At 38.3% G+C, this 25337-nt stretch overlaps 1 protein-coding gene across 1 annotated transcript; it reads right to left on the bottom strand.

Annotated features, from left to right (window-relative positions):
• Positions 1 to 734: 734 nt before the first annotated feature.
• LOC149011820 (S-adenosyl-L-methionine-dependent methyltransferases superfamily protein) lies at positions 735 to 24493 on the bottom strand. The gene is made up of 13 exons (XM_089161221.1): positions 24165 to 24493; positions 23949 to 24007; positions 23774 to 23824; positions 23280 to 23415; positions 20601 to 20686; positions 8816 to 8914; positions 8597 to 8650; positions 5627 to 5771; positions 3474 to 3535; positions 3157 to 3244; positions 2583 to 2666; positions 1740 to 1901; positions 735 to 1642 (listed from the first exon to the last, which is right to left on the bottom strand). Exons 1-13 carry the CDS (start codon positions 24412 to 24414, stop codon positions 1362 to 1364), a joined length of 1557 nt encoding a protein of 518 aa, XP_089017347.1. The 5' UTR covers positions 24415 to 24493; the 3' UTR covers positions 735 to 1361.
• Between the last annotated feature and the right edge of the window lie 844 nt (positions 24494 to 25337).

Here is a 25337-nt window from a genome sequence, read left to right as displayed (position 1 = left end):
GAGGCCATTGATAGAACTGCATCACAAATGGGAGATTTCATAGAAGCCAACAAACCATTCACTAAGGGGAATCCAGATACAACAAAGGGAGAAGATATCAAACTGGAGGCCTACTGATTGTGGTTGGGTGAAATTGAATTCAAACGTTGCTATGAAAGGAAATAAAGGCAAGTGTGGGTTGGGCTTAATTATTAGGGATTCTGAGAGGCAATGGAAGCTGGCGGTCTCTAAACCAGCCCAAGCCGAAACTCCTCTTGAAGTGGAAGCCATGGCATTATGAGATGGAATGATCTACACATTAGCAGAAGCATATGATTTTGTGATTCTCGAAACTGATTGTGCCATGTTGATCAAGGCGATTAAGGCACAAAAAACTCAAGGCCATTGGACAACCTAACGGTCTGGATGATATTCTCCATCTAAAATCCAAGTTCATTAAATGTAAAGTCAACATGTTTTTAGGGAAAGTAATGCATGTACGGACGCCCTATCCCGGAAGGCGCTAACGCACGTGTGGAAGCCCTATCCCGAAAGGCGCTATCTTCTTCAAGTGAGAGATAGTTTGGCATAATTCCACTCCTTGGATCCTCTCTCTTATAGAATTGGACTCCTCAGCTGTAGCTCACAATGTTCTTCTATGAATGAAGTTCTTTCTTTACCAAAAAAAAAAAATGTTTGTCACTTTTACTTCAATGAAATTCATTTCCTTTTCAACTTATATTCTCTTCTTCAGTGTGGAAGTGCCATGACTCATAAGCTGGCTTTACTTTTGACACTCGTCTTATTTTTTACTTGCCCCTTAGACACAGCATTTTAAGCTTGCAAAATACCTATCTATTGAAAGCTTAGAACAAGTCAAAAGTAAAATTTGCTACGTATGTGTAATCAGTAATTATTCAAGTTGTCACTTTTCTGTAGTAAGTAGAATAATCATCCGACAAGTCACTTAACTTGATTTTATTGATAAAACTTCCTCAAATATATGGAATTCCAAGCATGAGCAAGCACTTTATATGTTTTTATATATTTAAGCTTGTAGGTTCCAGACTGCAACTCACGAATTACCAAAGATCTTCCCACCTTGGAGATAACTTATTTCTGCCTTTTAGAATTGAGATATCAGCTTGACGGAGTACCAGATCACCTTTCCGAAAAGTCCTACTTTGTATGATGGAGTTGTAGTACTTGGCAACCCTCTTTTCAGGAGATGCTCAAGAAGTCTAATCAACAATATCAGATCTTTTGAAGCCATCAGAGATGATCAAGAAGATTTAGAAGGGGGAAAAAGACCTCACGCACAAAAAATAATTAAACACAGCTACAACAACTAAAAATTTGGCAGGAAGATCCAAAGTGCAAGTTCATCTGTTAGTACCAAAAAATTTCCGTCTGGAAAGGTTGGCATACAACATCTTTTTGGACAATCTACAGAAACGAAAGAATGGAGAATTCTGTATCTTGCACTGCTGCCAATGATGTCTATGCCTTCTGCTATGAAGTTTTACTTTCCCTTCCAATGGCTCATCCTTAACCAGTTCCGAGCAGATGCCTTTTATGATTGGTTCCTGATTTTTCCTGACAAATAGAGCAATGAAAAAGCCTTCCATGTCTTCGATGGGATCTGTTCGCAGCAAATGTTCAGCTGCATGAACAAAGGGAGGGCAAGCCCCAAATTCAGAAACACCGTATAAACAAGTCTGTAAAATTAGTGATAACCATATCTCAGATGATGAACTTACAGCCCTCAAAGACGGGTAGCCCACGACGAGACCACTGAGGCAACAGCGTTGTCAGCTGAAAACCATAGGATTGTGCAAGAGGTAAAACTGAGTTGATCACATCCTCATTTTCTTGCTGGTGAATTGAGCAAGTGCTATAAACAATTCTCTCAACTGCCGGAACTACAAGGTAAAACAGCGATAGATGTTCATGTAATGCTTAGAGCACAACACCAAATAATATAGATGCCCTGGATGCATAACAGAAACAGAAGAAAGAAAGAAAAAGAAAAAAAAAAGGGCACCAGAGTGGCTCAGTCACTAGTAGTAAATTCTTGGTAAGAACCTACGCATAAGATTTTAAAACAAAAGTTCCTGCTGAAAACAACACAACCATCACTAGGGTAGGCTGGATTTCAGGGAACAGCGAAGGCATCTCAGAGGGATCTTGGATTTGGGTGAACCCAGAAAGAAACCTGTGCCCCCAAGGAAGGGAATATACATGTTATCGGTTAATTTGAGAGGATAAGACAGGTAGATGCTGGGTTGATTTTCGGTTTTGGAAGGAAAAACAACAAAAGTGTTTCCACAAAATTTTCAGAGCTAAAAGTTGCAAGGAACAAAATCCCATACAGGAAACTGAGCACAAGAGGATAACAAACCAACGTATCTCTTCTTAAATGAAAGAGTAGGACTAGGTCATCGACCAAACTAGCTACTGGAATCATTGGTTGACAATGCAGTTGATCTGCCTGACAGATGTATTGGCAAGATTTGACTGACAGTCAGATCATCCTCATGGAAGATATGTTACAACATAGCATCAGAGATTACTTAACAGGAAGTCTACAGAGAGAAACTTACAAGATAATGCATGTGACAGAGCCTTTCTCTGAAAAGCAGCAAGTTTTCTTACCCTCTCGGTATCAGCAGCATCCACAGAATGATCTATGCAAAGTTGAAAACATACATGATTTAAGTATTGAAGAACATTGGAGAAAGCCAAACAGAAACATGTAAAATACTTGAGTACACAAAGCTATTTAATAGGATACAAAACCATTTTCCCTGGTGAAGTGAAGCCCTATGGAGTAACTGGCATGTAGCATTCTAAGGTTTTGAATAAAAAGTTATCGAACATGTAAATGTGGAACCAGTCCCTAAGAACCAAAACCAGCTCGACTTATGATCAATGTTGACATTTAAAGCCGAGAAAACCCAGTATGCATCTTAAGTAACACATAAGGGAAGATGTATAACTGCGGTTAGCTAAAAACTGGTAGATAGTGTACTGTTTTACTACATTTCAGAGTAACAATATTCCCAGTATGACTTTATGTTGGTATCTGTATCTTCTTAATCAGACCAAGATATGAAAAGATGCAAGATGAAATTAGACTACTAATAGCTATTGGAAATGATGGCTCCCAACAACAACCTTTAGTTTGCGACGGGAGCAGATGATCCAATCTGTCAGAAGCAGTTCCAGACCCGGAGCAGGAAGGATCTAGGAGAATGGCACGAACCTGCACATGTAGACACAACTGTTAAATAACGAAGCATCCCACTGTTAACATGATCATGAAATGTTGATATAAAACACTCAAAAAAACTGGGAAGAACTTGAACATCAACTAGAAGCAATACCACATCGTCAGCATGATGACCAATCTGATAAAATGTTGCAGCTCTATTTCATTTGAATATCTATTTCTGACTCACTAATCATGAATCTCAAGAAATTATAGTACATACCTTTGAATACAAAGGATCTTTTGGGTTCAGGCTCAAGAAGTCTCCATGCAAAACTTCCACATCTTGGGATCATGTTAAGGTCCTAAAGATCATGAATCATGCATAGAAATAGACTTGAAACAAAAACTCACACGCACGGAACTTAAAAAAGTTTGTAGAGGAAAACAAAAATGAAGGGAAGGAATAAAATGGCTAAAAAGGACAAGCATACATAAAGGAAGTGCTGTAGGAATTACTGGAAGAGCCCTATTCTACTTGTATGGAGTCAAGCAAGCGAAAAGGGGTGCAGACTAACTACACATGAAGCACAGATCGATGAGGACCCCACCCACCCCCAAAAGAAAAAGGAAAAGAAAAAAAAAAAAAGACACTCTTTTCTTTTTTATTCTTTTTATATTTTGTTCTTTATGAGGTGCGTTAGGAGGTGATGAGGGGCATGGTAATTGACTTCTCACTTCTACCAATCGTTCTGCTCAATACTACTTTGGGAACCTGCTCTTCAGCAACGGTGAACATCAAAATTCAGTTTCAGCAAGACAATAGGAGACAATAGGATAGATCATTCTGATCAGAGGAAGAGTATATGATCAACATCCAATTCCAAGCGAAGAAATAAAATGCCTACAAAAGAAAAGCACATGTACAAGAAAGTGCTGTAGGAATTATTGGAAGAGCCCTATTTCTGCTTACACGGATTTATGCATGAAAAATGGGGTGCAGACTCATTACAAAAGAAGCACAGAGCAATGATGATTTCCCCCACAAACACGCTCATTTTTCTTTTTCTTTTTCTTTTTTTCCCTCAGGTGGGGTGGAGAGTGATGAGGGGCCTTTTCACCAAAGCATGGTAACGACTTCTATCAATCATTCTGCTCGAAATAGAAGACTTAGGGAACCTGGTCTTCAGCAATGATGAACATCAATTCAATTTCAGCAAGACAATAGGATACAATAGGATATTTCACACGCTAAGAGGAAGAGTATCTGATCAACATCCAATTCCAAATGTGGAAACTGGACAAGGCAGACCTAATATTAAACAGTAACAGAATACTTACTAGGAGGAAGAAAAAAATACCTAAAAAGGAAAAGCATACATACAAGAAAGGAACCTGGTAGAAATAGAACACTTTGGGAACCTAAAGGGCATTTCACCAAAGCATGGTAATGACTCCTATCAACTGTTCAGCTCGAAATAGACACTCTGGGAACCTGTCTTCACAGCAAGACAATAGGAAACGGTAGGAATAGATCACTTGATTAGAGGTAGAGTATCTGATCAACATCCAATTCCAAACAAAGAAATAAAACGCATAAGAAAGGAAAAGCATACATACAAGAAAGTGCTGTAGGAATTAATGGAAGAGCCCTATTCTGCTTACATGGATTTATGCAGGAAGAAATGGGTACAGACCCATTGCAAACGAAGCATACAGTGATGAGAATCCTCCCCCCCCCCCCCCAAACACACTTTTCTTTTCTTTCTTTCTTTTTTTTTCTTTTTTTTTTTTTTTTGGGGGGGGGGGGGGTTGTTGATGAGGGGCATTTCACCAAAACATGGTAATGACTTCTATCAATTGTTCTGTTTGAAATATAACACTTTGGGAACCTCATCTTCTTCAATGGCATATATCAACATTCAATTTCAGCAAGACAACAGGATAGAGCACATGCTCAGAGGAACAGTAATCAACATCCAATTCCAAATGTGGAAACTGATGATTGACGAGGCAGACCAAATATTAAACAGAAAAGGAATATTATAGTAGGAGGAGATGATGCCATGCTGCCACCCTCATGCACTCTCTCCTCGTCCTAACAGGTGGGCCCCTTACATGAACCATTCGGCGATTCTTCCCGTGCTCTCCTATTCACTTGGCGCAGAAGAATTGATTCCATGTGGAAGCCATGGTGAAATCCTGCTACACATATGCATGTTCCAAAATTGTTCCATGCACCCAACAATATGTTGAAATCAATCTCTCTTGTCGCTTGATTAAAGAACCACAGGACACTGCTAAAAGAGAGTTTCATTTTTTTTTCCTTTTTTTCTTTTTTTAATGAATGAAAAATATTATTACCAAAACCCCAAAAGGGGAAGAGAAAAAGGAACCTCATAGAAGTTTATTAGAGCCACAAACATGAAAGGATACTGGGAGCCCCAGACCGTTTGATGGTGTCTTCCAAATATTTAACCCTTCCCTTGTTAAGTTCACATGCTATAATCTTCCCCTTGCCTCTCATGAGAGCTGCAAGGTGAACAGTTTTGTTTCCTGGGGCTGAACAAGCATCAATAACCTTCAAAAGAAACGAAAGAGATAGATTAGACAATTGATAAGGATTCCAAAAGGGAAAAGAGCAAAGAGTAAACTGCTGAAGATATTTCATTTATTACAGCAAGGATAGAATCTCATCAGGCTGAACAGTAAAGCACTGAAGACATTTCATTAACATGAACAGCAAGGAATAAGGATAGGACCTCATCAGACACAAACTTCAGGAACTTCTTTTAGCTAAAAAATTGGTAGAACAGGGCACCCCAACATCCCTTCCACCCACCAAAAAAGAAAGATAAAAGAAGCTCACACACAAAGTAGCAAAAGCAAATGAAAACTTTTGGTTGTTTATAACCACTTCCCTGGGTCCTCTTACAGCTCGCTCAATTAACTTGTAGTTCAAAAAAGCGCTTCTCTAACCGTTGTTACTGGAAAGCAACATTCTCCATGTTACTTACATTGTTCATGAACAAAAGACTTTCCCATTGTCTATCTTGAGCTCCCACTCATCCTTGGTCGGCTCACCAATCATCATCACACACCGTTGCTCGACCATATCTGCAAGAAGCTTCAACTCTGGAAAGTTAAACTTCTCTCCTTTGCCAGAAGAGTGGTGCTCATCTGTTCGCTCCTCCACTCCTCGTGTCTCTATTGGTGCGGCATTTCCTCCATTCCCAAGGCACTATCCGTACTATGGAAAGCCTCTTTTGAGCCTTTCTTTGGAAAGGCCAAGAGTTCCCCCGCTTCCTACACCCTACTAGTTGGCCGGAAATCTGCCAGCCCAAATCTGAAGGTGGCCTGGGAATTTGCTAGATTCATGATGTCAATGTGGCCTGCTTGTTAAAACTCATCTTCCAAGCATGATCCTCTTTGGGTCAAGTGGGTCTATTCCTATCTCCTCAAATCCAACTCTTTCTAGACTGTCCCCAACCCCTCCAACCCCTCTTGAGTCTAGAGTAAACTTCTCCTTTTGAGGCCGCTCATCCTTACCACCATCATCACCCACATCTCTATTGGTTCCTCAACCTCCTCCTAGCTTGACCTGTGGCATCCGATGGGCATTCTGTTCACCCTTATGGGCCCCCACATAGTGTTTGAAACATGTATCCCTAAATCAACTCCCCTCTCCACCTTTATCTCTGCTGGTTCTTAGAAACCCCCTGGGTCTTACGCAAGCTTAGTCCTCCCCCCCCCCCCCCCCCAAAAAAAAACCTTCCTGGACTCTCCCCAAGACGTCATCATTTGGCTTTCTTCCCCCTCCAAAACACATTCTCAACCTCCTCAGCCTGGAAAATTTTTTGCTCCCATTCCCCTGCTGTCCCTTGGGCCCCCTTGGTTTGGTTCAAATGGCACATTCCTCGCCACTCCCTCAACTTTTGGAGAGCCCTTACCCTCGGCCTCCCCACCCAAAGCTTCCTCATTAGCCATTGTATCCCTATCAACCCTAATTATATCCATTGCTAGAATGGTTTAGAGGACTTGGACCACTTATTTTTCACCTGCACTTTTGCTAGTACCCTTTGGAGGAAAGCCCTTGCCTCCATCTGGCCCCATTTGAGACACTCCCATGGCTTTGCGCGAGATTGGTCTTGGATTTTGAGATCTTATTCAAGCTCCTATAATTGCGACCAGGTTGGTAAGCTAGTCTTTGGTGCCACCCATCCATCACCTACGAGGAAAGTGTACCCTTAGAAGATGGATCCCCAAATCTCACTCCATAAACATGATTTGGAAAGCCATCTATTTTGATGTTTCTTCTAAGCTCGTCTCTTCCCCATCCCCCTATTGATGACACCCCAAGGAATAGGCTCATTGTTACATGGGGTCTAGGCTTTGCTCCCATTCATTTTCTCTGGTTTTAGTGAAGTTTTTCTATTCATCCAAAAAAAAAAAAAGGAACTTGACCTACAACTCAGTTGTATAATCTGACTTACTCTTTCCTTTCAAATGCGACATATGGGCACATGAGTACTACCTATAATGTTCTTTTCAGTAATGTAACTCATTACACATAGCAAACAAATATTTTTAGTCCATACTGCTCTCTTTTCATTACTATGAGGGCAATATATACTAGCAAGCATTCTCCTATGATGAATATGCAACGAACTTCTCTGCCTAGTTATTTACAGAACATGAAATCCAGGAGCAGGTTGATCAAACCGTCCTTCCCTTCAACAGTGCCTCAAGTCTAATCACTAAAAGTTCTCCATGAGGAACGGGAATGTAGAAAGCTAGCCCCACCTGGTGCTTTTAATAAATAAAAAATTGAAACAAGATTTGTTAAGTAAAAATACCACAATACCTCTTTTACATCCCCAACCCTCCCCAAAACACACCAAATAAAGAAAACGGATTCTTACAAAAGCAAATTTGAAAGAAAAAAATAATGGTAAAGTCAAATCACTATAAACCTTAAAACATATGATTGAAGCAGCCTTCTCACATTTTTGGCTGATCTTTAGAAACTTCAGTGTGTAAAATTTTGATGAAATCAAAGTCAATTTGGATCTGCCTAGCTAGAAGTGAAAGAATGGAAATAAAATGAAACTAAAAAAGCTTTCTACATCTAGCAATGAAGTTTCACTAAGCTTCTCAACTGAACTCCTGGATTTGAATAGGAAATAAAGAAGTCACTTGAAAATTTTAATTATCATATTTGGAAAGATTTGAAATATGACAGTAATGATTACAAGAGTTTCTACACACATTTTGAGATTAATTTCAGTCCTCTCATTTCTCTTCAGTTGCAACCAGATGGAGTCTTTAACGTTGTTGATACAAGAAATGCTTTCTATGTATAATCAACTATGAAATAACTAATGTATGCAGACAGTGATAACACACCTCCCATCCTGGCCTAGGTTCAAGAGCCATTGCCACCATAGAACTTGCCCTACCCTGAGAATCATTAAAGAGGAGATCGTCATAAAAGAATCAATAGGATAATAAGGAAAGAACCTTAAAGTCAACAATTTCAGCGAAACATAATTCGTGGCACCAAATTGCTTTTTCAAAGAAAAGGAAAAAGTAGAAGGCTTGAAGTATGGGGGGGAAAAAACTTACTTGGAGAAAGACACTCCCATTTACAACCAACGGATGACTATGCAAGTCAGTGCCTGGTGGTAGAATCAATAGGTCTGGAAGTAGGTCATCCTTTCTAACCTATTCCGCATGATTAACATTGCAACCACAAAACAAAAATAAGTTGTGTTGACATCATCTCAAGATATATAAGAACACCATAGTTACTTTAAAAAGCAGCAAGACACTATAATTTTACTCGAAAATTCACTGCATTCAGGCACTCTGCAATCTGCCTTGCATCAATTACTATGGTCCAGCAAAACTACATTCAACATAACAAGCATTGGCATGTTGCTTCATTTTATAACGTTACATACTAGTAGAGTTTATTTGCTCTGTTATAAATGTAACATTAACTATGGTCCAACATGGCGGAACAGTACTCAAAGTGCATATTTTAAGTTTACTGAAGCAGTAACACGAATCCATGATCATCTTGCCCAAAACAGGGCTGACAAACTTCATTTCCAAGTTGGAACTTGATTGAAAAAAGACCATGACAAAAGCCACTTAGCATGCTGTTATGCTCCACTTTCTTTACCTTTTTTTAACTCTGGAGGGGGAATATGATCTCTTGTACAGTAGAGCAAGAGCATCAGAGAATTCCTCCTATCTTCAATAGTGTCCTCTAGGGGGACCAGTAGTGGATTAAGAAGAGACTTCCCCACAGGGTGACTTTCAAATCACTAATTTAATGGTCTGAAACCTATTTTCTTGTTATTAGCTGATGAATCTACAAGTTATGGCTCAATGGCAGAAACCATACATTTAAGTTTTCTAGAATTTCTCCATAAACCTCATCTTTCCTTAGTTTCCAATCATTAGAACCAGCTCACTGCTCAAAATTATTCCATTTGTCAGATCAATTCATCTTCATACCTTAACCTACTAAGAACCTAGTTGAACTTGAAACTATCAACCTCCATTTGGAGTTCCAAATCTTGGTTGCAGAGTGGTCTTTTAAATTACGTAGTATATTCAAGCCTTGATAAGGAAAACAATACGCTCCTACTTCCACTGAAATCACCATCAACCATGCACTCCTAAAACTTAAGTCGGTTAACCCTTATCCAAGCTTAACTGTCTACTTTCAATTTACTCACAACAGAATATGTTACAATCCATAAACCCTCAGCCAACCATTTTGATCCCTTCTCACCTAAGACTTAAACCTGATTCTATCACTCAGCAACACCACAGATCTTTCCTCCCTCCAAATATTAGACTGGTGTTTGCCATTCTCGGACAATTTAGTGCTTCGTTTAACACCCTTTGAGCACTGACCATCATGACAGCCTACTTTTACCCAAGAATTGGATATACGGTGGGGTTATCCAATAATACGACAAGAAGAAGAACTCAGCCTTAAACCGACTAAGAACGGTAAACCACATGGATCCTTACCCCAAATTCCCAATCAGATATATTCAAGATCATACTTGATACATGGTCAAAGCTCTACATATCTTTCCTCACCACTTTTCCCAGAATCACTTTAGGTCTGTCCCTGCTCTTCTAACTCCTTCAATCTGAATTAAATCAGTCCTCTCTATTGAAGCATCTAAGTCCTTCAACAAACATGCTCATCCACCTTAAACAACTTTCTCATAGCCCAAATCAGTTTAAATCATACTCTCTACAAGGTTAGCAAGGGAGCAGATAATTTCAAGTAATCATATGAACCCACAGTCAAGTCCCTGAGAAGATAGTGGGAAGTAAGGCTCTTTTCATTTCTTACTTTATCCTTCCTAATTATGCCACACATCCATATCAACATCCTCATCTCTGATACCACCTCTGTCACAACCCCAGTTCTTAAAACTTGGACCCACATTACGGATACCAACCAAGGCACGTGACATTATCAACTTGTTAAAGAGCCACAAAAAATTATGCTAAACTAAACGTCTCCAAGGACGAAGACAAATAACCTATTTGACAGTTTGACTCATATATGTATACAGTCCAAAGTCCTATTTTACTTACATTTGAGTTTTCACCTAGTACCTAATTAAATACATACAACCTCAAAGGAAATATACACATTTCACAATTTAGTTTAATAAATTATCAGTTGTAAAAAAAAAAAATCCCATCCTCTTGCTTTAACTGTGTTCTTAGGTAGTAGCACCCTTGCCCTTGTCATGTATCTGGGGATTTGTCAACATTTACAATAATGAACTTTGCGAGCCCAGTGAGCACTATAGTCAACCTTTTAAGCAAACCAAATAAATCATCATGCATCCATTTATGTAGCATGACATTATGCATTTCAGTTTTCATTTCATTTTCCTTTTCCTTAACCCAAACCCAAGCTCTACTTGTAGAGAGGGCATCCTCAGTCTAAACCACACAAGTGGTATCAGACTATCAGTCTCAGTCTCAGTCTTAAAGGTTCTCATTAAGAGATTCTCTTTTCAATCTCTTGGCACAAGGCCAGATGTTCTCCACAGTCGGCTATCATTGATCTAATTTCTCTTTTCACCTTTCAGTTTTGCTTCATGCCTTCCCATTTGGGTACACTTGGTACAAGGACTTACAGAAGATGTTAACATTTTATTTCTTTTTTTATTCTTATTATTTCCTCCCTTCTCTTTTTTCTTTTTATGTTCAATTTCAACCTTGCATTACTATATCTCTCTCCTTTATTTCTCTGTTCTCTCTGTTCTTTATCCTCTTTTCTTTGAAAACCTATGGACCTTTTCCTTTTCCAACTCTCCCACCTAACCTATGCAGGTGGAAGGTGAACAGGGAAGGGGGACGTGGGAGGTGCCACCTCCTCCTTCCTTTGCAGAATTTTGCCACCTTAATATACTATATATATAGGGGCTACAGATTTCATAACCTTGTATTGAATTATGTAAACTACGGATATTGGTATGGATCCGGGCTTCATGCCATAACCACTGGTCATGAGGTTGACGACTAAAGAATCCAATATATTTTTATCATCAAGGGATATTGTTAGATTTGGGAAATGGTTAAAGAAGATTGGTCCACGACAAAGACTTGTCTCGACCGCTTCTAAAAGGGAATCATGGAATTGGGTAAACTTTTGGTCTCTAAGGACCAAAACAAGGGAAGTGTTTGATCCTTCTTGGTGGAGAGGTTTGATTACAATTTGGACACACCCAAAACGGATGTGATTGTATTGTTGTTTAAGGTTGTGTATTGTTTGTTTGTGGAGATGAGGAATTTCTTCCAATTCAGAGGATACACGTAAGATGGATTGTTGGTGAATTTCCTATATATATAAAAGGATATATTATATATTCTTATCATACTACTATTTAAAAGGAAACTCCAAACACTTGTGGTATGTATTTTACTTGACCAAAATACCCTCCTTGGACATGTAAACATACCCTTCCCATGTACCTGCTCATAAAACCGGCGAGCTACACACCCCGCCGCTTAAAAACATACCCTTCCCGCTATACACCCTGTCACTTAAAAACATACCCTTCCCATTTACCTGCTCATAAAACCCACGAGGTACACACCCCACCTCTTAAAAACTCATCAATAACTACACACCCCACCACTGCAAAACGAGGCACCTAATCAATAGCCATCATCACCAACAAATGCACCCATCCACACTCCCGCCCACTGAAAAAAACCAAAAGCTACACACCCCACCGCTGTTAACCCCAAAAAACATTTATTATTGTTGTTTTCTAAGACAGCTTCATGTCTTTATCGTCTAGGAAGCATGCCTTCAAAATTGCCCTAAACCATGCCTACATTGCGACGACACTCTCAGGAGTCAAGAACCTCTATGGCTCTATGTACACCATCAGAAACTCAAAGTTACGAGTCGTTTTTATCTCCGATCCCAGTAGCCTCAGACCCCGTTTGAGATCCAAACTTCGGCTCCAAAGACATCGCCTCCAAAAAATCAATCTTCAATGAAGCATGCCTTCGAAATTGATCCAAACCCTGGTTGCCAAAATGCTCTCAGGAAGGTTGGATCTTTTCGTCCCTTTGTTGATATGATAGATTGGCAAGGTTTGTCATCAATGTATTGAGTTTTTTTTGTGATTCATTTCTATCATTCGGATTTGTTTCTTAGATATTTAGAAGTTAACACAGAAATGCTTCGTTTCATTTCTGCTAATTTTGAAGAATGTGGGTTTTCTTTACAAGTCCTTAGAGAGGATAAAATGTTGTTTCTCCGGTAGTGTTAGATTTTGGCAAACAAGGATTTCCCTTAATTTAGTGTCAAAAGTACCAAAGTGCTTTTGGGATATCCGATCTGTACTTGCTTGGGACTCCAACTAAATTGACCGTGTGATATATCAAGGTAGGGATGGAGAGTGCCGACGAGATAAGTAGAGTGCCTGAAATCAACGGCCTAGGTGCTGGTTCGTCCTTCTCAGGCAGAGACGCTAAGACAATGGGAGGAAGAGGAGGGCATCAAGACAAAGCTCAGGCCTCAGAAGCAGATGGCGCTCAGCAGAAGAGGGGGTAGAAAACCTGCTGACAAAAAAGAAAAAAAGATTAAAAAGGTTGGGTTTCAGTCACTGCTCCGTTTCATTTCATTGTTTTACACTAATATTCCCGCTAAGAACAATGATACTAACCATTGGACACTACCATTGTCACATATTCTCAGTTACCTTTTCTTCTTCTGCTTCTCTCTTGCTGATGTTTATCGTTCATTTCTCATTTGCATTGTAACATCTTCTTCTTTGCAGTCCCGTTTTCAAATTCTGATTTCTTCAGATACAGAAAGAGTCTCATGGACTGCTAGACTGCCATCACTTCAGGTTAGAAGCATTTTGCTGATTTCTTTTTGCAATAACCTTCTCTGTTTGGTGTCCGAAATACTTGCATATGTGGTAGAAGGTCAGGTTTAGAAATTGTGCAAGGACAAATTCCAGCAGAGATTTTGACCCATAATACGGAAGAGAAGAGGAAATTCTTTCTGGATATTTGCCCAGAAACTGAGAAGAGCGAGGCGGAGGTCCAAGTAGTTTTTTTTATTCTACAACCAAAGACTTCAAAAATTGACAGTAACTCTTGACAAGGTGCTTGCCTTTCTTCCCCCAGTTAAGCCTTCCTGGTCACATTATTGCATTATGAACTTGGACTCCCTGGTTTGGTTCATTTACACCAAAAAACATTTACCCCAAGGTTATATTGGTGTCTCATTATATTTGTTGTCTAAGGATTAATACTGCAATCCGTGCAGGACTCCACTTTTGAGTCTAGCAAAATACAGGTTTCTACCGGTTCCTGTTGCCATCTTGGGTGAAGAAGATGTTGATGCTTTCCTCTCGTGCAGCATATTTGAACCTCAGCTAGTAATGCTATTCCTGTGCTTAAAATGTCTATAGGAGGCTCTAAGACACTGAATTCTTCATCAGATATATGCTGCTATGTGGTTAGAATTATGAGTTCATTTATGTCTGCAGAGATTTAATTTCTTTTCCCTTTTCTTCCCTCGCCAGATGGACAAAGTAGTTGTTAAGAACTAATAAAGATAAAAAAAAATGTGGTGATGGAACAGAGCAACGTAAAAGGGCTAGAACTGTAAAGAAGGCCAACTTCTTAATTTAAGCAAATTGATGTTCTTCCTTAAAGTACGAGTTGAAGAGAGGGTTTACGAGGATGGAACTTCAAGAAGGACAGATAGAAGAAAGCAGCAGAAAGTAAAATAAATCTGAAAATATTATATGTAGGCTTTAAACTTAGTAGATCGAACACAGAATATTTAGTTTGTAACTTTAGTCATGATCGGCCAGATGATGAGGTGGTGATACTTGACGATAAAGAGATTTCTCAGAGTGATTGTTTTAGGTACCTAGGTTCAATCATAAGTAAAAGAGGTGATTTGGAAGATGAGGTTTCCCAAAGAATTAAAATAGGGTGGATGAAGTGGAGAGGTGCGTCCGGGGTCTTATGTGATCGGCGTATTCCATTAAAGCTTAAAGGAAAATTTTATAGGACCGTTGTTCGACCAGCTATGATGTACGGTGCAGAGTGTTGGGCTGTTAAAAAGAATCATATAGATAAACTCAGTGTAGCAGAAATGAGGATGCTAAGATGGATGAGTGGCAAAACTAGGATGGATAAGATAAGAAACGATCATATTAGAGTTGGGCTGGGAGTTGCTCCCATAAGTGATAAGCTTAGAGAAAGTCGTTTGAGGTGGTACGGCCACGTTCAACGGAGACCTATAAATGCTCCTTTACGGAGAAGTGATATAATCCATATTGAAGGAACTAGAAGAGCTAGGGGTAGACCTAAGATAACCTTAGGAGAAGTGGTGAGAAAGGATATGTATAGCTTAGGCCTTGTATCTAGCATGGCCTCGAACAGAACTGATTGGAGGGCAAGAATCCATGTAGCCGACCCCATTTAGTTGGGACAAGGCTTATTGTTGTTGTTGTTGTTGTACCAGTAACAATCCCCCCCCCCCTCTTTTTTTGTGGCTGGTTCTGACTTCTAACTGAGTTGGAACATCTAGAGACAATGTCGATACAGGTGATACTTTCAGGGCTTTTTCCTTTAAGTGCTCTAATAGGTAAGACCAATATTGGAGGGTCAAAGGAACTAAAAGATAAAGTTGTAGGATGAAGAACCCAGAAGTGGTGGGAAGATATGAATGGCTTTGGGGTTGACAGCAACATGGCTGAACATGATTTAACTGTATAGTTGGTTGTTCAGGAATTCAGTTAGTGCTCAGATTTGTGAGGATGGAACTTCAAGGATAGATATAGGAGAAAGCAGGAGAAAGTAAATAAATCTGAAAATATTATCTGTTTGCTCCTTGTAGTGTATTAGAGATTATCACACTTGTAAATATTATACATATGACATATCTCTGCTTGCTTTTCATTCATTTATGGGTCTTCATTTATTTACTCCTTTCTAGAGCTTCTACACTTGCTAAACAGCTTACCAGTCCAAGTTGGTGAGCGGCCATTGGCTCTTGGAAATTGCAACGCAAGGAGAAGGATGCATGGCCCTTCCAACCAGACAGCTCAATTGATTGATTCCATTTCGATGGTTGCTACCATTTCAATGACAATTAGAAAATTTGGGAATCTATTTTAGAAATATTCTGAGTTTTTACTTTGGCTTTGACTATTGAGATCATTTTAATTCCCATGGGCTTAGCCATGATCATGTGGAAATTAAATATTTGATTCCTTTCAACCATGGTTGTAATTTGGATATCAAAAGAAAAAGGCTCTGATCATTGAAATTAAACTATAAACAACAACTCACCGATTCAATATTTGGGGTCAGTTTTGGATTTGGCAGAATAAATGATGAAAAAAGAAGTACAAAAAAAAAAAAGATCAAGATATATATTGAAAGGGAGAGAAGGATATCAAGGATTTATGTTAGTGAATGAGAATTGTGATGAACCAGAGAGATAAATACAAACTCTAAACAGAGGTTTCAGTTTATTTATGATATGAAGTTACACACATGTTTGTTAAGAAATGAAGCACAGGGTGTTAAGTTGGCTTTAAAAAAAAGAATGAATCTTTTGACAGGTTGGAAGATGGGAAGGGAACAAAAAGTAACATGGGGCTTAAGGTGTTTGAGTTATTCTCATTGCCAAGTAACTCCATTTCCTGTAGTAAGTGTGATATAGAAGTGTTCTTTTAGAAGTGGGATCACTTATCAATATAAAAACTCTAATGGACTACTACTTGTGAAACATTCGTACAAAGAAAAGACTCACAAAAGTCTTAAGCTTTCTTGGTGAGGGGGTTTGATTTGATTTATGGTTTGATTGTATTGCTGAGTTTCATAAACAAGATAACATGGATGGTCATAGATGACATCCTACCTAAAAATCAAACTTTTACCATTAGGTATACCCTTCTTCAAGTTTGATATTAATGAAACAAATTAGTTTTCTATTTACGTTTATAATTGAGGTACGTGGTCTTCAATAACAAACATCTTATCTTCTTGAGATATCTTATTTTCTATTTACTTTTACTCCTCTACCAAAAGTTTTACCTCTAATTTCCCTGAAAAGGGGAATTATTACCTTTTCTTATCCATGATATTTCAAAATGGGCAAACTACCATTTGTTTTTATCTCCTGAGTTGAATTTGTTGATTTTTAGTCCGTTTATCTTAGTTTTCTTCCTCATTTCTTTGTCAATTTTTTTTAATAGGGATTCATTATACATGACTTACATGAAAAGATTTTGTAAACACCATAAGCTTTTTCTTTCTTAATTATATAAATCTTTTAATTTTTAGGTTTTTCTTTCTCCTTTCTCTTTTTATATATATATATATATATATATATATATATATATATATATAGCGGGCCTCCTTATGGGCTTTTGGGCCCACTCTGGTTCCTTGTGTAAGGCCTACTCAGGGATGCGAATATTAATACATTCGGGTCTAGAAAATTGTGCCGATTCTTTTTTTGTCATCAATTCAGTATAACTTCGCCATATAAGAGACCAATGAATGGAAATTTGTATATTGACCATGTTATGGATCAGGGGTTCAAACATTACTAGTTACTTAAATAATCTAGGAGATTTGAAACATATCAGTACAACATTAAAATAAAGGATAGTTATTGTTGCCCCCCTGTACTTTGATTTTATTACTAATAAAACCCTGTTCTTTACAAAAGTACTGCTGCCCCCCTTCCTTATAACGGTGTTAAGTAGCCGTTAAGTTTGAATATGTAATGTCTAATTTATCCTTCATTAAAATTAAGAAATCAAAAGATGATGCTACCCCATTTATAAAAACCAAATTAAATGTCAATTTTACCCTAATCTTCATTTATTTTGAATTAAAGAAATGGGCAAAATCCAAATCCGATTTGGTTTCCCACCTTCACTAAACTTCATTTATTTCGAATTCATTTATTTTGAATTAAAGAAATGAGCAAAATCCAAATCCAATTTGGTTTCCCACCTTCACTAAACTTCATTTATTTTGAAAATATTTTAGGTGATATCCAGTTTCCAATTTGAGTTGAATTCAATTTTCCTTCCTCTTCGGTTTCTATTTGAGTCTTATTCAATCATTCTTTCTTTATTTGGTGTTTTTTTTTTTGAGAATAAAACGGATTATAGTTACTTTTTTCTCCACATTTAATTAAGGGTACTACTGTAACTTGACAAAAGGGTAAATAAGTAAAGAGATAAGTATAAGGGTATTTTGGGGTTTTTGAGAAAATATCAAGGTGCCACATCATCAATAAACTAACGGAACTTAGCAGTAGGGGGCATTAGTAATTGTAGACAAAGTTAAAAGTTGGATTAATAATCTTGAAAAGTACAGGGGATACAATAGTAATAAAATCAAAGTATAGGGGGGCAATAGTAATTATCCCTTAAAATAATCGTATAATAAGATGCGGGGCATCATATCCACTCCACCTTAAAATAATTTTCGTCCTCGAAATTTGCTTACCTTATCAATCAAAAAGTTCAGAATAACAAGTCTACAACTCTACATATCTGTCTTTAGTTCCCATGATACCTCTTGAGTCTTAACCCGAATGGTTACCCTTACAAGTGATATGGATTTGTTCCTTAGCTTCTTTTATTGTCGATCAAGGATCTTTTATGGCTTTTCCTTATATGTCAAATCTTGTTTCACTTGCAATGGTTCATAATGCAAAACATGAGATTGATCGGTGACATATTTCTTCAACCTTAATACATAGAATACATTATGGATGTAGGACAACTCTAGTGGCAAGGCAAGTCTATAAACTACAGCTACAACTCACTCCAAAATCTCAAATGGTCCTATAAATCGCAGACTCAATTTCCCTCTCTTTCCAAATCTCATAACACCTTTCATTGGCGCTATCTTTAGAAAGACTTTGTCACCTATTTCAAATTCCAATGGTTTCCTTCCATTATTAGCATAAGTTTTTTGTCTAATCTGTGCAGCTTTCATCCTCTCTTGTATCTAACTATATTTTCTCAAATGTCTGTTGTACCAAATCTGAACCGAGCAATTGCTTTTCACCAAATTCACTCCAACAAACTGGAGATTTACATTTCCTTCCATAAAGTGCCTCATAAGGAGCCATTCCTATAATAGACTGATAGCTATTATTGTAAGCAAATTCAATCAGACAGATAATCACTCTAACTTCCTTTAAAATCAATTACACAAGCCCTTAGCATATCCTTCAAGATCTGAATTGTCCTCTCAGTTTGCCCATCAGTTTGCCCATGAAAAGCCATATAAAAGTTCAATTAAGTGAACAAAGCTTTTTGTAAACTTTTCCAAAACCCAAAGGTAAACCTCGGATCATGATCTAAAACTATGGATACAAGCACTCCATGCAACCTTACAATTTCCTTCACATATGGTTTTGCCAATTTATCCATCGAATTGTTAATTTGGATAGGAAGAAAGTGTGCTGATTTGGTTAGCCGATCAACAATCACCCAAATGGCATCATATCCCAGGGAAGTTTTAGGTAAAGTAGTTAAGAAACCAATGGTAATCTATTCCCATTTCCATTCAGACACATCAAAGTGGTTGTAACAGCCCTGAAGGTCTTTGGTGTTTTGATTTTACTAGTTGACAAGTCAAACAACTCTAGACAAACTTCATATTATTCCACCAAAAGTGTTCTTTTAAATCCTTATACATTTTGGTACCACCCAGATGGGCTAAGTATGGGCTATTATGTGCTTCCCTCATCAGTTCTTGTTTCAACTCTTCATCCTGAGGCACACACAACCTTAATTTATAACTAATAATTTCGGTTTAATCAACAATAAAATTTGCCGCTTTTCATCTTACAATCTTCCCTTAATCTTCTGTAGGAAAATGTCATCCTTTTGTTTATCTTTAATCCGTTCAAGAACAGAAGGTTTTACAACCAAGGTTGCAACCAATGTTGTAACCTCACCTCCAAGTAAAAATTAAATTCCCATCTTCCTTGCATCTTCTATAAGATGAGGTTGACTAGTTATTAGAGCTGCAGAGTACCCTTGTGACTTCCTACTTAAAGCATCAGCTACCACATTTGCTTTACCAGAATGGTAGTTAATATTGTAGACATAATCTTTCACTAATTCGAACCACCTTCTCTGTCTCAACTTCAATTCCTTTTGAGTGAAGACGTATTTAAGACTCTTGTGGTCAATATATATCCTGCATTTTTCTCCATACAAATAGTGTCTCCATATCTTTAGTGCAAAGAATATTGCTGCCAACTCCAAATCATGAGTTGGGTAATTTTGTTTATGGGGCTTCAATTGCCTTGATGCATGTGCTATGACCTTTCCATGTTGCATAAGCACACAACCCAATCCACTTCTAGATGCGTCACTATATTTGACAAATCCTCGAGTTCTAGATGGTAAACTCAAGACAGGTGCAATTATTAATCTCCATTTTAATTCTTGGAAACTCTGCTCACATTCATTTGTCCAAATAAATCTAACTCTTTTTCTAGTGAGTCGAGTTAATGGAATTGCAATTTTAGAGAACCGCTTCAATTAATCTCCCATAAAAACTAGTTAGTCCCAAAAAACTCCTTATTTCAGTCACATTAGTTGATCTAGCCCAATCCATTATAGCTTGGACTTTGCTGGGATCTACCATAATACCTTTAACATAAATCACATGTCCTAAGAACAAAACCTTGTCAAGCCAAAACTCACACTTCTCAAAATCAATAAGAGAATTAACTATTTAGAATCAAGAATTACTTATATTTTCTAACCCATAAAATAAGAATCATCAAAAACTACATTTCAGACAAGTTGGGAATTGGGATATGTACCATGTGTTGTTTCCCTAATTCTTGTAGGGCTGAATCAACATCCATTTTCAGAGTATTTACACGAACATAGCGGGGTTTTGGCACACCTGCAAACAGAAGTTAGTGGTTAGTAAGTGAAGGTCATCATTGTTCTAATATGTATGCAACCAAAGCCAAAGTTATAGAACAATAGACATGAATGATCACATGTCACATTTTGCAGTGTATTATGTCATTCTCTCTTCCCTTTTTCTCAAAGAAAATGTATTTTGAACTCAAAGGCGTTTGACAAATATTTCTTAGGTTAAAAATTGAGTGGGGGACAGGTGAATCATCTAGCATTTTCTAAACACCAAATATGACCTTGTGTCATGAACTGATTATAACTAAATACATTTAAGATCTTTCCATTAGCTCTTTGGGAAACTTCTCAAAAGGTCCAATGGTCTTCTGGCTCTCATGCCCTGAACCCGAAAAGTTGTTTCTTACAGACACATGAACCATGTTCCTCCTTCCAATACCACAGCAGATACTCGTATTACTTGGCATACATTTGGTGATAACTAATAAAATAGTACAAATGGCTTCTGTATCTTATCAGAATATTTCAATAACAAATATAGGTCAAATTTCCAATAGGTATTTTCAAATATCCATACACATTACATCATTTTATTTCATACTTTCTACCAAGAAAGTTTGACCTGGCAGGTTGAACCAATGATGTAAACCAAGGAGGGTGGGAAGTAGGAATGGTCGAGCCTAGGGCAACTTCCAGAGTTTTGGGCTAGGTTTGGGAAATTTTGTAGGTCATGGGAATTCCTTGGGAGTATCTTTAAGATCCTTCCCACATTCTCTCTCTTTCTTGCCTTCTTGCATTCTCTTTTTCTTTCTTTTTTTATTCCTTTCTTTCCTCTCTGTTTTCCTTCCCTTTCTTTCTCTCTGTTTTCCTTTTTTCTTTTCTTCTTTTCTGACCTTTTATTATTCCGCCAAAACAGAGCACCTGAGAGAGACAGAGAGAGAGGGGGAGGCTTCTTGGGGGCGTTGACACGTTGGGGAAGTGGGGAATAGTTCCAGAAGGGTCTTAGGAGGGTGGGAGAGGGGTTGCAGGTCTGAACAAAAGAGGGAAGCAGTCCAAATAGGTCTGCGATGGCCTGGACTGGGGGTTTCTGGGTTGCGCATAAACAGGGGAAGGGGGGAGGAGTTGTGATGGGCAGGGGAAGGTTGGAAATACCTGGGAGAGTCTTGGGGCTGAAATCTGCAGAATGTATGCTTGCTGTTACTTGCTGCACTGGATGCTTGAAAGCTGAGACAAGAGCTGGGATTGCAGGAGCTATTGAAGAAGATCTGAATTCAGTAACTTGGACAACCACAAGGTACCCCTCACATGGTTTGAGATCTTGTGAGATATCTCGTTTTTTTCAGATGGCAAGACGAGATAAAGGGCAAGATTCTCACAACTCACTTAAGATCTCACTTATAATGCCATACCTTGCCGGAACTCTCAATTTTTGCTGGATTTTTTGCGGATTTCAGGTGGATTTTTACTTCCAACTACTCTTAACAAATCTACAACATCAAAGGAAGATCAATCATTCTAAGCTTGTCTTATGAACTTATAAGTTATGACTTATTTAGAACTTCTAGTGGTTGTATAATTTTATTATTCTATTCTTGAGAATCGAAAATGTGATACTCATATGTATCGAATTCTAATGACATTTAAGCTATTTGATGTATTTAATACACTTGATTTTCATTTATTTATGATTTGAAAATTCTATATTACATGTTGAATAACCTTCCATTCCCCAATCCTGTAACATTTTGGCTTCACACTTAAGGTCAACTTAGAACTCATACCTAGGGTTGTTTTCTCACAAATCCAAGGCCACTAGTGTGTTCAAAAAGCCTAAATTAAGCTAACCATCAAGTTTGAACCCACATGGATCCTAAAACCCACCGAGATGGGCCATCGAGTTGGTCCCAAAAGAAAGACCATATCGTTGGCGAGATCTTGGCTTTTTGAAGGGGCGAGATCCCTGGGAAGAGCGAGTTCTTGAACCATGACCTCTCAAAGGAACCCTACCAAACCTCCTTGGCTGTCAACTCTCAATTATCTTTATTCATTCAAAACTGAAAAATTCTATTTGAGGCTTCAGAATTTATAGCCTTTACAAGATTCTAGACAACTAAAGTAAGGAACTTCCTTCTCAAACTAACTCACTCTATCAAGATAAGAAACTTTAATTGGGTCTCGTAAATCAGATTAAAATCCCAGTCTGAAACAACCAACCAAATAAAGGGAGAAGAAAGAAAATTAAAAAAAAAACTAAAAGGACAAAATTAACCCTAGAGTGATGCACATGGGCTAGGAAGTGCTAAGACCCCTTGTGGCTCTTGATGGGCCTCCTTTTCGTGTTCACATCAACCAAGCAACCCTCTTCACTTCACGAAACTTTGGTTTCAAGGAGTTGTTATCAGCTCCAAAAATATTTCATAGGAAGCAGCAGTTTTCCAAATGTTCAAGAGGACAAATATGACAACTTAATGTGGTTTCTCATTTCTGTTAACATACGAACTGAAAGTGATCAAATAGTTGCTTCCTTACTGTTATTCCAACTATTATGAGCCATATCTGGTTCTTCCCTCTACTATAGAATAATCATTCAGGTAACTGAAACGTAATTGAATACTGACCGCCAGTTGGATATAAGAGCAACAAATCCTGAACATCCTTTAGCTTTTTTCTAACTAAAATCTGCGCTAAAGTCTTTTGTAGAGCATCTTTTCGAAGCAGGAGAAACTTTTCTGCATCACCCAGCAATGTAGTAGCCTGTTCACAAGAATTAAAGCACAACTATTACCAGAGCAATCCAGAAAGTTAAACACTTGGCATCCACAAGAATATTTTGATTCAGTTAGTTTCAGCATATCTTGTTAAATTGAGAAAAATTCCAACAAAGTGACCATGGATAAACTTGGGCAAACGAACAGCTCTGACAGACAAATTTCTTACATAAATTAGCAAATACAATGTAGTGATGTACTATTTAATCAACAACTTTAGTTTGCTCAACAGCAATTGCATGTTCTTAATGATGGAGTAGCTGCTTCTGTTATATTGTAAGTCATTTCTATATCACGACGGGAAGAACGATTTCAAATGTGAAAGATGAAGAGTACTGAGAAACCTGGCCAAACAACATGTCATACGTGATTATGTGCATCAGCTCCTCTTGCCTCTGCTAGAAGGAGGAGAAGGTGTTAGAAAAGCATTAGCAATATTACAACATAAGTGGAAAAGAAACTAACTACACAACCTAGAACTTTTGAACAGCCATTAATTGGAGAAGAATTCTTTTGTACCTTCCACTTTCCGTTCAGTACACGAGAAGTTTCTAAAATGTCCTTAATAATCGGAAGATCTGGAGAAGGAAAAAAAAATCCAAATCAAAATACAATTAGCAGCCAACTGTAACCGAAACTCTCTTTAACAAAGATTATCATGGTCACACGCAATGATTATGTGCGGAAATAACTCCAACTGAAGCTTAAAACTAGAGAGAGAGAAAGAGTACTGACATTTGAGGGTTTGACAAACGAGAGCTAAGGTGGCTTTCTTGTTTCTGATGGAGGGGTTGAAGACGAGAGATTTAATGGAGGCAACGGCCCTCCGCCTCTCGTCACCGTCGAGTACACACCGGAGTACTTTCGCCGCCTCCCTCCGAGCGAAATACGACGACCGTTCGGCGCTGCTCTGCCGCCGCCTGACATTCGACTTGCCTCCCTCAGCAGCCACATCGGCGGTTCGAAGCCTCTTGGGATGACCCATGAACAGCAGAGCGAGCAGGTTAACTCTGCAAATACTTTCACAGCTTTACATTCCAAACAGTAAACGAGTGAGCGAGGCCCAAAGCAGTTCGAATGTTCGGTTCCAAATTCTCTCCGATTTGGTTTTGGTTCGACGCGGGATAGACGATCCACATGAGGAGACCGGATCAAATTGGTTCGGTTCTATTCAATTTCTACTCTATTTTTTTCTGCTCGGTTCAGTTCGGTTTATATATACGATTTCCATTGATTTATTTTAAGGCGTTTTTGGCATCTATTTTCATTCTCATGTTTTTCGTAATTTATTTCATCTTAATAGCATTTTGCATATATTTTTTAGTGAAGAAAATTTTTGCATGCTTTGGTTGAAGTATCGAATACCTCTCAAGATATTTAATAAATGTAACTTACCTCAATAATTTATTCTTAAAAACCATATAGGTGGGTGAAGGGGGATTCCTTCACCTCCATGAAATGATAAAATACTCCCTCCACCAACGCCCATGCCCAACCACCCATAACCCCCCATCCCGCACACTCACCCAATCTCCCTATCGAAATCACCCCCCACCAGCCTCTCCTTGTTGAAAATTACGCACCACCTCAATCCCAAGCGATTGCCATTCTCGACCTAGATCTTACTTCATTTGAAACCCCCATCTCCCATCTCATGTCCTCTAGGACTAAACGACAATTGTAGGCCGAGGCTATATTCAATATATGCAAGAAGAATCATCTTGATGCCTTGTCCCACAAGCTCATTCATCTTCAATCTTTCCCTCACACCAAGCACACCAAGCTCAGTGCCATTTTGTAGTTCTCCTTCGGAAGTAGTTTACTTGTGATGATCCCTATATCTAGCCGCGTCTCTATCTTTTTACACAATCGATCCTTCAAAATCTCATATTTTTTCTTGCGATTAGA

Source organism: Hakea prostrata, chromosome 7, assembly GCF_041222555.1.
Source record: "Hakea prostrata isolate BN-2017 chromosome 7, UWA_Hpros_2, whole genome shotgun sequence".
In the NCBI taxonomy this organism is placed as follows: domain Eukaryota; kingdom Viridiplantae; phylum Streptophyta; class Magnoliopsida; order Proteales; family Proteaceae; genus Hakea; species Hakea prostrata.
Note: the sequence above shows the minus strand (reverse complement) of the source record. Positions and strands in the feature narration are given on the sequence as shown.